Genomic DNA, 13,703 nt, shown 5'->3' with positions numbered 1-13,703 from the left:
AAAAATCTATAAATCAGCTACAATGCAGAACACACACACATAAACAAGTGGGTAAGACCATAAAACACCCACAATGCAGCACACTCGTGCACGCACGCACACCCACAATGCAGCACACTCACAGTGCAGCACACTCATGCACACGCACACAGAAATACATGGGTGAGGCTAACACAGCAATAAGGCAGAACGCAAGACATCACATACACACTCACAAGTCTCAACGACAGACTATACACTATGCACTTACAAAATATACTATGCACTCAGCCAAATGTTTTTTTACTTTTCAGAAGCATTTGCCATTTAACAGCTGACGGAAGTGACATTTCAAGCGCACGTGATGTGTTGCCGCTAACTTCAGCACATTAGCCAACTTCAGTTCAACACTTAGTGTATATCTTAAACAACGTACATATTCACACAGCCTGGGGTGATGGTAAAGCATTCAACTCACATTTGTAAAGTGCTGTATCCACTGAAGTTTTGCTAGCTGCTACATTCTTTATTATTTACAACTGTTTTGTCAGACCAGCAGCCCAGACAGGTAACTCCACCCCTTCTGCTATGAACAGCAAGCCGTGTGCACTGAGTGCATGAAGTGTCCAACATTCCACACTCTGTTTTTACGGTTGAAAAAGTGCATCATCCGGGTACTTAAAGGACACTTCTTTTTGCAGCATTTTCAGTGATAACATACTACTCGCACTACTTACACTATAAAATGCCGTGTAGTGTGCGGTTTGGGACGCACCTTGAGTCTTCTGTTTTATACACTAATTGAATTTCCACAGTCCATTGCTGTTCGTTTCTGTTTATTACTGTACATTTTCTTGACATTATTATTCATTTACTTTGAGTTATTAAATTTTGATGTTTGAAATAAATGACTGGTAATAATTATTGGTAAATGATTATTCTGTGTCTTCTCTTTATAACACCAGGTGAGGTTTGACTGTAAGCATAATGTGATATTGCAAAAACTGACACTTCAAAACAAAGACAAATTCTAAACTTTGACAAATAACAGTTAGATAATGTCTAACTAACTATATATCCAAATGCATAACCTGTGATCAAATTTAGAATTACTACACAGTAGGTGTTTGCATGGAACACTGCAGCCATTTACTGGCTATTATTGCCATAACGTAATTTTCAAGTCATGTTATTTTTCTTTTTTTTTCACCTGATGGCAGCAATCTGCCCCCAAAACATCAACTTATAGAATTGTGGGTTTTTACTGTAGTGAAGATTCATAAATGTGCTTATTTGCATATGCAAATGAAGGGTAAAATCGAGAAATGTATATGTAAATAAGATAAAATCCCAAAAGAAGTGCAGAATTGTATTGTTTTTACTTCAGGGAAGAAGAAATTTTAACATTTCTTAAAAAAAAAAGTTACCACTGTACTGCTAAACAGCCTTCTTTAACAGAATATGAGGGTTAAAAATTGTGATAAAAGAAAGGGTGGCCTAATGTATACTATCCTGTACATTTTCACTTAAAATCTTGATTTTGATAAAAAAAAAAAAAAAGAAAGTCCATGGACACATTATACATCAGCTACCCATTTAGTTCATTAGCCAAACTGTCCACTGTCTATGGTTGCCAAGCAACATAGCATGAGTGCTCAGATGTTTATGTTGTGGATTTTACAACAAACATTTTGTCTAAACTATCTATTATAAAAAATGCATTTTTGGGTTTCTAGTGATTGAATGATATTCTGAGGGGTGGAATTTACTAAGAATGTATTGCACCCGGCAAATGCGCTATTTATTAGCACACAATCTTTTGTGATTCACTAAAGTAATTATGCATATCATCCAGCAGCGCAGATGTGCCCACAAAAAGTATGCAGATTTGCAGAATGCAATTTGCACGTGCAATTCCAATTTTGCGGGGCAATTCTGAGCATTATATAGCAGAGGATGCTGCAGACCACCATATTTGACACCCTGCAGGGACTGTACATCATCACTGTGATCCAGACACCTAAATCATCTCTTAAACATGCCGAAAGTGTGCTTGACTACACCGTGCATCTGCACATATGCCAGGTTAAAATGCTCTTCTCCATCATTTGATCATTATTTGATGAATTACTGCTGATATGATTGGTTGAAAATGTTCACAAACATCTCTTTTAAATAAAAATTCATTTTACCGCCTACTTTCATTCGCAGTAATAGCGCGACCTAAATTGCAGCAGACATTTTTTGTGAATGAAGCGTGAACTACAATGAGCCTAATTTACAGTACATAGAAAGGAGGCATGTTTGTGCGGAAAGGAATGACAATGACATTTAAATACACAAGACACATTGCAATTTCAGTGCTGATTGCGCCTGCTAATATAGATTGCGGCTGGTTAGTGAATAACCACCCTATTCTCTATTCATCTTGGTTCAACTACGCTAATGCCAACCAAGCCAGCCCAGAAATTGAGAGTGGTGGTGGATGACCAGCTTAACTTCATTGCCAACATCTCAACAACCGCCCGGTCTTGCAGGTTCGCGCTTTACAAAATCAGGAAAATCAGACGTTTCCTGTCTGAATAAGCTACAAAGCTCCTGATCAAAGCTCTGGTCATTTCAAGACTGGACTACTGTAATACTTTGTTGGCTGGTCTGCCAGCTAGCACAATTAAGCCACTGCAGATGATCCAGAATGCTGCAGCACTTCTGGTCTTCAATCAACCAAAGAGAGCTCACGTCACCCCACTCTTGATTTCACTCCACTGGCTGCCAGTAGCTGCCCACATCAAATTCAAGGCTTTTACTCTGGTGGACAGCCTATGGAACAGCACCCTCTTCAATTCACTCCTCCAGGTCTATGTCCCAACTCGCCCTCTGCGGTCAATGAACGAGCGGCGCCTGGTGGCCCTGTCGCAAAGAAGCACAAAGTCCATTTCACGATCATTCACTCTCTCTGTTCCACTGTGGTGGAATGAGCTTCCAACCTCCACATGATCTGCTGATACAATCTCAGCATTCAAGCAAAAGTTACCATGCGCAAAAGTGGTGCAACTCTTTAGTGAATCTGCCCTTGAGAGTTCTAATTCCTGGTACACTTATGAAAGCTTTCTAGAAAACTGTGAATCACATAGAAATGTATTTAAATATCTGTGTTGTATAAACAGAAACTGTTACTTGCCAGAAGTAACCATGGACATAACTGTTTTGCCATTTCTTGCTTTTTGTCCAACAGGAGGCTATACAGTAATGGCTTTACGAAAATCCAACATCATGCTTTCAACGGAACAATGCTGGACTCAGTGTAAAGTTCCTGACACTAAAATCTTATGACACACATTAACAATTAAAGATCATTATTATAGCCTTGATAACATGCCGTTGTCTTCTCAATTGCTTCTCATGGGAAAATCAGGAAGGGAAAGGGCTCTAAATCAGGAAGACTTTTAGACTATTTCTTCCAAAAGCGTATACTTGACTAAAACAACACTTCTCTTTTTTTTTCTTTTTTTTTTTTTGCTGGACTTGTGTCCTCTCTCATTAACCTCTGCTCCCAAGAGTTCTCTGCTAAGGATATGAGAAATTAATATAAGACCCCCCTCATCCTCTCACAGCCTCTTAGGTTGTAACCTGTTGCTGATGTCGGTTTTTGCATGTGTTTACATTGGACTGCTAAACCAGGTCTGAAATTCAATTCCAGGATTGTAAAATCTCTTGTGAAGGTGGGAGTGGGGCACACAGTACACCCATAGCAAGGCATTTTAGGCTGTTGCAATGTGGAGTAGAATTCATCCAGTGTGGTGAAACTATTATTTAAGAAACCACTGGTGTGGCTGTTAGTGGCACAGCAGTTTATGAAGAGAACATAAACTGTTGTTCAAATCTTTAACCTCAAATATGAGCAGTAGTAAAAGTGATGCTTTCCTTAGCACACATGAATAAAAATTTACTGTATCCTTTTTACCTACTGTAAAAGATAGTTCGCCCCATATGAAAATTCTATCATTATTTTTTCACTCTCATGTTATTCCAATCCTGCATGACTTTCTTTCTTCCGTGGAGCACAAAAGGAGCTGTTAGGCGGAATGTTAGCCTCAGTCATCTTTTCAACAGGATCACACGGGATGTCGGCATGTTGTTTCCAAAATTTCCAGTTCCCTAGGACTGACTCTTTATCTCTCATCAGACAGTTTTGCATCAGCTCAAGTTTACCTTCTCTTGATAGACAACCAGAGGCGCATTGTGTCAGCAGCGTTCCTATCCTGCATTTAAACGAGGAAGTAATTGCGTGTGCATAATCAGTGATGAGCGTGATTCGGAAGTTGTGTTTTTCCCTCTAACATAAAATTGTATCTGATGTTTAGGTTTGGGGTTTTGGTTGGGGGTTAATTCACATTATGTACAGCTGAAAACAACTTGCTTTACAATTCGCTTTTGGCACCCCTCCGTGGAGGTAAATGTAGCTCACAAGTGCTGCACATACGCCCAACAACACTTACCGCTTTGGCCACTGAGGGAAGTGTTTTGAATTTCGGAAAGCACCAAACGATTTAAGCTAAAGAAAAATCAAACTACTGTTTGGGATTTCACTGTGAGATCAGTCTGATCTTTCACTTTCATTTTATAGAGGACAAGATGCAATTAAAGCAAATGGTGAGGCTAACATTCTGCTTAAAGGAATGATCCGGGTTTAGTACAAGTTAAGCTCAATCGACAGCATTTGCAGCATAATGTTGATTATCACAAAAATGAATTTCGACTCAGTTATGGACGTGGATGTGGCTATACTTTTGAAAAAGTGAATATTTTAACGTTAAAAATTGGCCCCCATTCACTCCCATTGTAAGAGCCTCACTGGAACCACTTTTTTTTTTTGTAATCAACATTATGCCACAAATGCTGTCGATTGAGCTTTACTTGTACTGAATCCGGAACATTCCTTTAAAATCTCCTTATGTGTTCCTTTGAAAAAAGAAAGTCATGCAGGTTTGGAACAATATGAGGGTGAGTAAATGATGACAGATTTTCCATTTTTGGGTGGACTGTCACTTTCATTTTACTAAATGGAGATGAAATGTAATTATATTGTTCACTATCATGGCCAAACTGATATTTTGCTCACTTTTTCTTTCCAGGTACCTGCACAGAAATAAGCAACTGACAGTTCTGGATGAGAGAATGTTTGCTGGGAGCAGCAGTGGGCCAATGCTCCTGTAAGTGCTTTTGTTTCTCCTGAAAGCACTTGAGATTAAGTGTCTGCAGTGCTGTTGTTTCCTCTGAGCTCCCAAAGTTTGTGGCCCTTTACCACTAATGATTTGGTTCTATTTTAGGGGACATGATAGGACAAATTAAGAAGGTTTGTTATTTAGATTCCAATAGAGGGTAGAAACAGTTCAAGATTACTTTAAATGTCCGGTATGTGTTTGTAATAAGGTCATTGTTAGTCAAGCTACCACAAAATATCATAGTGCTTTTTAATGTTTTCAAATAATTCCAAAAACCGTTACCCTATTAATTATTTAATTGATTTTCTTTTCTTCTTACAAAGCAGCACTCTATAGAAAAAATCCTCTTTCTTTTCTCAATATTCTGCAATTAATTTATCTTTAACCTGCAGCCTCAATTCAAACTTTGCTCCCTGGATAAGTTCAGCCATAGGTGTGCATTAAACGTAAAATTTCGAATATCTCCATTGACTTACGTTGATAGAATTTAAAAATGTATTCAAAATGTAGCTGAAATGAAAATGTAAACATGATGATGTCATCACAATAGTGCATGCTGAACTGCAGTTGGTCTTCTATTCTTTGCAAAAATGTGTAGCCCCCTTTACACACTGCATTGTGACTATGTTGATTCTCGTGGACAGAAAACAAGATGTTCGATGATTGACAACAGCAAAGCGCCGTTTTATTTACGCAGAACCAAAGCCTCTATCTTTTGCTTACTTTCAAGCACTGTTATTTCCTTTAGGATCGTGAATCTTGTTATGCTTTGACACTTACTGTATATTTCAAAAAGTGAATGAGAACTGGGGCTGTAAAACCCCAAAAAATAGAAAAAGTACCATAAAGTAGAAGAAAAATATTCCACGCAAGTCGTGGGCTATATTTAAAGGGATAGTTCACCCAAAAATGAAAATTCTCTCATCATTTACTCACCCCATGTCATCCCAGATGTGTATGACTTTCTTTATTCTACTGAACAAAAAGATTTTTAGAAGAATATTTCAGCTCTGTAGGTCCATACTATGCAAGTGAATGGGGGCCAGGCCTTTGAAGCTCCAATAAGCAGATCAAGTCAACAGAAACATAAATCAATAAATCAATGTCTTCTGAAGTGATCCAGTAGGGTTTGGGTGAGAGCAAACCAAAATATAACACATTTTTCACTGTACATCTTGCCCTTACAGTCTCTAGGCATAATCATGATTTCAAGCTAACACTTCCTAGTACTTGTCACGTGCGCAGAGCGCTAGATGGCGCTATAGGAAGTGTAATCAAGCTTGCAATCATGATCGCCAGGGAGACTGCTGTCAAAGTATATAGTGAAAAAGGAGTTATATTTTGGTCTGTTCTCACCCGAAACCAACTGGATCACTTCAGAAGACATTGATTTAACCACTGGTGTTTTATGGATTATATTTATGCTGACTTGATCTGCTTATTGGAACTTCAAAGGCCTGGTCACCATTCACTTGCATCGTATGGACCTACAGAGCTGAAATATTCTTCTAAAAATCTTTGTTTATGTTCTGCAGAAGAAAGAGAGTCATACACATCTTAGATGGCATGAGGGTGCGTAAATGGTAAGATAATTTTCATTTTTGGGTGAACTATCCCTTTAATGTCCTCTCCAAAGTCATTTGATAGGTTTTAAATCTCATTCAAATGTACTGCGCTGGTTTAGGTTTGGGGTTAGGATTAGGGGTTAGACTTTAATTTATTTGAATATTTATTTTCTCTCTGGGAATAAAAGTTGTTTATTTAATAAGCGCCAACACATACAACGTCTTACGATTCTGTTTAACTCTGGTTAACATCTGGTTTATTCATAAATGATTCCGCCCATACAGAAATCTGATATATGGCAATGTAAAACACATATTTGAAATACAGTATATGTTCATATAATAGTTTCACTGATATAAAAAGTAGCATAATTTTTCAAAGATACTACAAAAATGGCAGTTTTCATATATGTAAAGTATTTTTCCCCAAATACTAGAGGAATATTAATACATATATGCCGTATTTGAGATGTCTGTATGGGCAAGTTCTACATGAGAATGGGTTGTTTGGAATTACAAGGTTTGCTTTGGATTTAAAGGACTTCATTAAACTATCCAACTCTATATATTGGTGTTACCGATTTACAGGTTTGCGTGTAAACATTAAAATGCCCTGTCCTCTCAATGCAGGATGCTGAACATAGTAACGTCTTATCTGCCTGCTGAAATCATAGTCCTTTAATAAGTTAATAATGTGGCCCCTGAGCTACTCTCTCAAGAGTCAGTCCAGTGTGAAATCATCGCTATGAGGTCACCGACTAACTATCTCAAGGCTGCAAGGGTGTTTATATATATATATATTCATGTTGCACAATAGGCTCTTTGGAACATCTGTTTAAAAACAACAACAACACGCTCACATTATAATGGATATTTATTTTGTCTTTCAATGTGTGATGATCTATTGTGAGGGTTGATGATTTTAAGAGAAAATAAAAACAGACTGTTATAGAGATACACTGTAAATAGTCCAGTTTATTCATTAGAAGGAAATGGTGGATGCGGGTGATACTGTAACTGCTTTACTGGTTTCTTTACTGTAAAACAGCAATGTAGGCAGGGGTTAAAGGAATAGTTCACCCAAAAAAAAAGACATAGACTTTTATAAAAGCAGTATAAAGGTGATCTGTATAAAGGGATTTTTTGTGTATGCCTCAAGCACGAGGAAGTGTAATCGAGCTTCTCTCATTAATGCGCCGAACAGACTGCTGAATTCAAGATTTATAGTGAAAAAGGAGTCACATTTTGGTCTGTTTCTCACCCAAAACCGATCGCTTCAGAAGAGATGGATTAAACCACTGAAGTCGTATGGATAACTTTTATGCTGCCTTTAAGAAGCTTGGAAGTTTTGGACCCCACTGACTTTATTGTATGGCTATAAACTCAATGGACAACTTTGAAGATATCTTTGTTTGTGTTCCACAAAAGAAAGAAAGTCATACGAGTGTAAGATGTTGTCTTACCTCTGAGATCATTTTTGGATATCATATTCCTTTAAATTGGGACAGAGCTTGATTAAAAAAATATATTAAAAAAAATAAATAAAAAGAGCAAATTTATTTGTAAATCCTTTTGTGTACCCTGCAGTTTTCATGTGTTCCCGTGCACACATTCGGGCTCTAATTAGCAAGCATACACACTTAAAAAAACCTTCGAATTTGTAAAGCAAACGAAGAAAGCATTTCACGCAGTGAAGAGCCCTTGAAAAAATTGGGCTCTGCAAAAACATTTATTACAATACAGGGCTGTAACCACCATAGACACAGAGGGGGACAATATACATAAAAGGGGTCAATCAGTATGGGGTTTTCCAATAACCAATTCTTTTACTTATATTTTGTCCCTCCCAACCTCGATCATGGTTACATCCTTGCTGTCAAGAATGTTTCAATTAAATAATTCAATAAAACTGTATTCTATCAGAAAATATAGATATGTGCTTTGGCATGGAGAATCATGCTTTTTTGCTGACATAATGGTGTAGTTACAGTATCTACCAGCAGTTTAACTAACAAAGCAATTTAGCCAAACTGACCACCACCAACCCCCCACCAAAATTAGACTGTAACTTAAGGTTCCCCCACCTTTTTAACTAAAGAGTAGAAACCTCTAATTTCCAGATTAAAAGAATACTTGTTAATGCCAATTGAAACATGTGAAAGCATGTGAAATGAAGGCCTCACTGAAATCAATGGGGAAGGAATCTAAAGATTTCTGGAGGACCCTGAAGGAGAACATCTTAACCTTTCTTTGAACCTCTTCTGTCTTTTTAGTGATGTTTCAGAATCAGCTATCACCTCCCTCCCAACCAGAGGCTTAGAGCCACTTCGGGAACTCTGTGCTCGAAACGTCTGGGCACTCAAAAAACTACCACCAATCAAGACCTTCAGACATCTGATTACAGCAGACCTGACCTACCCCAGCCACTGCTGCGCATTCAAGAACTTGAAGAAAAAACGAGGGTTTGTGACTTTAAGGATTCATTACAATACTAGATTGAAATCTGAGAAGATCTAAAGGGTGAATTCATTTGTGTTGTGCCTCTTTTGCACACCGTATTTTTGAGCACAAAAACCTGTATCTTATTCGCTAACCTTCTGCAATTCTGTTAAATCAGGCACTAAATGTGCTGAAATAGTGCTGTGCCATGAGAATTTTAATTAAGTCATTGTCATTCTTTTCAGCACAAACATGCCTCTTTATATGTAAATAAGCCTCATTATACACTGGAAAAATTGAAAGATATTCATGGCACCATTAGGAGTTCCTCAGCTGCCACATAGACAGAACCCTCTTTAGATCCTCCAGACAATCTTTCATTCTTTGAAAAACTTACTCTTGGTTCCTGCAAAAACTCTGGAGAACTCTAAAGACTGTCAATGGTTCCTTCAGTTACCCCATCATAAGAGAAAAGCCTTTTAAATATATCTTGTGTAGGCTACATAAATAGGATATTTGATGCTCCTTTAATGGGTGTCTGGAGGATCACCAAAAGGTTATGTTGCTCTGGCAGCTGAGGAGCCCCAAATGGTGCCTTAAGTAACTTTTTTTTTTTTTTTTTGTAGATTGCGCCTTATTCACAAAACCTGTGCTATTTGCCTGGTGCTGTCACCACCTGTGGAAAGAAAGCAGTAAAATGGATTTTATTTTAAAGTGATATTCTGTTGATCATGGCAGCAGTAATTCATTAAATGATGGGAAAGATCATTAGAACCATGCACACAGTATATTGGGTACACAGTGTAGTTGAGCATACTTTCAGCAGTTTAAGGAGCTGATTCAGGTGCCTGGATCACGGTGGTGGAGCAATGCTGTCTCATCAAAATATGCCAGATCACAGTAATCTGCTGCATCCTCCACAACCTAGCACTCGGAACCGACCTGAAAGCTGGGGAATTGTTCAGCACATAAGTTTTGGCCCTACTTGCACGATACCTGATTTGCATAATTCCTTTCATGCTAAAACAATGCAGACAGCATGCGCAAATAAATAACACTATCGGCGGGTGCAATTTATTCTTGGTGAACTGTTGTCACATAATTGATTGCTTCATTTATTTAAGGTAGATCCTAGCTTTTGGACCTTTCAAAAGTGCATTTTTCAGCATGAAAGCATAATGTACTTTGCTCTTTAATTGGCAGGTACTTGGAGGACATCATTTGTAACTTGACTGCCAGGTATAATCAACTTCATAAGAGATCTGTGGGTACTTTGAAAATTCCTGGCCTACACAGCAGCATGGAACCTGGAATCAACTCTGGCGATACCCTCTTCAGAGACACCTATGACCACCAGGACTTTTACAGCAACCTGTATTACCACACCTACTTTGGTGGGCACCCAGACGATGACGTGGGCTTCGGGGAGACGCTGAAGAACCCCCAGGAAGACACCAGCCATGAGTTTGACAGTCGCTACGACTACATTGTATGTGAGGAAGGAGAGGAGGTGGCCTGTTTTCCTGCCCCAGACGAGTTCAACCCTTGCGAGGACATCATGGGTTTCAGCTTTCTGAGAGTGTCGGTGTGGTTTGTTAGCTTGTTGGCTGTGATGGGAAACCTGATTGTACTGTTGGTGCTGCTCACCAGCCACTACAAACTGTCGGTCTCACGGTTTTTAATGTGCCACCTGGCCTTTGCTGACCTGTGCATGGGCATTTACCTGCTGCTCATCGCTTCTGTGGACCTGCACACACGTTCGGAATATTACAATCATGCTATCGATTGGCAGACAGGTCCAGGATGCAACCTCGCTGGGTTCTTCTCCGTCTTTGCTAGTGAGTTGTCGGTCTACACACTGACCACTATTACTCTGGAGCGCTGGTATGCAATCAACTTCGCCATGCGGCTGGACCGTAAGTTGCACCTATCTCATGCCTCCGTTATCATGTTGGTGGGCTGGATCTTCTGCCTACTACTGGCCCTCATGCCTCTTGTTGGGGTGAGCAGCTACCAGAAGGTCAGCATTTGTTTGCCCATGGACACCCAGACACTTATGGATCAGATCTACATCCTCTTTGTACTTGTTCTCAACGTTCTGGCTTTTGTAGTCATCTGTGCCTGTTATATCAAGATCTATTGTGCAGTCCACAATCCCAGCCATCAGTCCGCCAACAAAGACACCAATATTGCCAAGCGGATGGCTGTGCTCATCTTCACTGACTTCCTCTGCATGGCACCCATATCGTTGTATGCCATGACTGCTGCATTGGACCACCCGCTCATCACCGTTTCCAACTCCAAGATCCTTTTAGTGCTCTTTTACCCGCTGAACTCCTGTGCCAACCCTTTCCTCTACGCTATCTTCACCAAGGCCTTCCGAGGAGATGTATTCATTCTGCTCAGCAAGGTGGGGCTCTGTCAACGACAGGCCCAGCTGTTCCGCGGTCAGACGGTATCCTCTAAGGCAAGCAGCAGAGCAAACACCAGGCGTGAGAGGGCGCAAACGGGAGCAAAGGAAGCTCCTATATCTCTGCTGGATTACCCAGGCAATCCACCAGCCACCCAACAGCAGGAGGACAGTGATGGGCAGGACACATGAACCTTACAGGAATCAAGGCCACAACAACTAGAAAGTAGAAGTCCAACAGGGTTGGAGTCAATTAGACTGCAATGCAGCAAAGAAAAGACACAAAACAAATTCACTACTTGAAAGGTCTGCATTGCAATAGATTGATCCAATTTCTTTTTTTTTTTTTTTTCCCCAATTTGGAATGCCCAATTCCCAATGTGCTCTAAGTCCTCATGGTGGCGTAGTGACTCACCTCAATCTGGGTGGTGGAGAATGAATCTCAGTTACCCTCCCTAGCAGCCGGGCCAATTTGGTTGCTTAGGAGACCTGGCTGGAGTCACTCAGCACGCCCTGGATTTGAACTCGCGACTCCAGGGGTGGTAGTCAGTGTCTTTACTCGCTGAGCTACCCAGGTCCCCAGATGGATCCATTTTAAATTTTTATTTAATGCAGATAATATCTTGAACTGGATGAAGGTCAATCAAACTCTACCCTGATGATTAACTGGAATTCATACAGTAGGTATCTTAATATTCATTTAACACTAGCATAACGAATTTCATAAGCCATTCATAACCATTCTTACTTGAATGAATTCAATTCAGTATGATAATATACGTAACACTGTGCCCTAACCAGCCGCGATCACGATGAGTGAGAGCACATTTTGCCGATCACTTGGTTTCTATTTCTGTTGCATGGCGCTGTGTAGCCCCGCCCACTGTGAACTGATATTGGTCCAAAATCCTACTCCGCATAACTTTACATTAAACATAAAAGATGGGCCGTGATTGTGCTGCAGTGTGAAGCATTATCGTGTTCAATATGGACAGGCATTACATCTGGTTAGGGCACTGAATGGTTTTACGAACGATTTTCGCAGAAATTCGTTTTGCTCATGTTTCATGAATAAGGTCCAATATGTGTATACGGTATGTAATGCAAATTATTGCAGAGCATCATGTTCTTGTAAAATAAGAGCTTGTGCATAGATCACTTAAGTGTTGTGTGCTTACTGTTTTCTTAGCCTGTATCCCCAACTTTTCCTAAGCAGTAATATTAGTGATTATCTTTACATATTATTCATCACAAATGTTTAAAACCCATAAAAAGCTGTTTTTATTTTTAATTATGTTAAAATACATTCTCTTAATATGCAAAGACAACAATAAGTAATCCATTTGTTGGTTGATTTCCCCGAAAAGTGTACACTGTGAACACTGTGAACCCAGATGGATCTCAGTGGCGCTATCAAAACATTGTTGTTTGTGCAGCGGGATATTTCAGCATTGGTTCAACCAATGGCGTGAATTTGGGGTGGGACTATTTGTTTGTCTGACCAATGGACGATGGAGGAGTGTTTGGGAAACCTGTTTGAAAACTCTTTTTGCAATTCTGTTTGGTGACGTTACTGCCACAGAAATTAAACACTTCTGACAGACTAAGATGGTGTCTCCATTTTCATATGGATATTGCTTTAAATGTATTAAATCTGATTTAGAATCATAATAAGTTTGTACTGTCATTCTTATTGTTGACACAGTCTAGTAAATAAAAACACCAAGATGCTCATGGGTCAATCTTTGTATACTCTTGACTTATTTTTTACCTCATAAGTTGTTATAAAAAGAATTAACATTTGGTTGAGGTCCTCTAATCTGATCTAGACAAGTAACTTTCCAGGAGTGTTGATGTTTATAGATATTATAAAAACATGCATTTTATTATACTTACATTTTTACTTTATACTTTTTTAATTATACTTAATAATTTTATTAGTGAATTCCACCCTTTGAGACATCATACAATCATGCAAGGTCTATGGTTGACTTTAAACATTTTATTTCAACTTTAAACTTTCACTCAAAAACAATGTCACAATTTAATATTCCTTTAAGTGTCCCAGCCAGCCAAATATTGGAA

At 39.1% G+C, this 13,703-nt stretch overlaps 1 protein-coding gene across 1 annotated transcript in view; it reads left to right on the top strand.

The window, feature by feature from the left end:
* Positions 1–11,810, top strand: part of LOC127416006 (thyrotropin receptor-like) — a 63,984-nt gene extending 52,174 nt beyond the window's left edge. Inside the window, exons 7-10 of the mRNA XM_051655084.1 lie at positions 3,215–3,283; positions 5,115–5,192; positions 9,043–9,231; positions 10,412–11,810. Of these exons, the coding sequence (XP_051511044.1) occupies positions 3,215–3,283; positions 5,115–5,192; positions 9,043–9,231; positions 10,412–11,810 (1,735 nt within the window). The remainder of the gene's footprint in view (positions 1–3,214; positions 3,284–5,114; positions 5,193–9,042; positions 9,232–10,411) is intronic.
* The last annotated feature ends 1,893 nt before the right edge of the window (positions 11,811–13,703 follow it).

Source organism: Myxocyprinus asiaticus, chromosome 25 (assembly GCF_019703515.2).
Source record: "Myxocyprinus asiaticus isolate MX2 ecotype Aquarium Trade chromosome 25, UBuf_Myxa_2, whole genome shotgun sequence".
Classification (NCBI taxonomy): domain Eukaryota; kingdom Metazoa; phylum Chordata; class Actinopteri; order Cypriniformes; family Catostomidae; genus Myxocyprinus; species Myxocyprinus asiaticus.
This window is presented reverse-complemented; position numbering and strand designations above follow the sequence as displayed.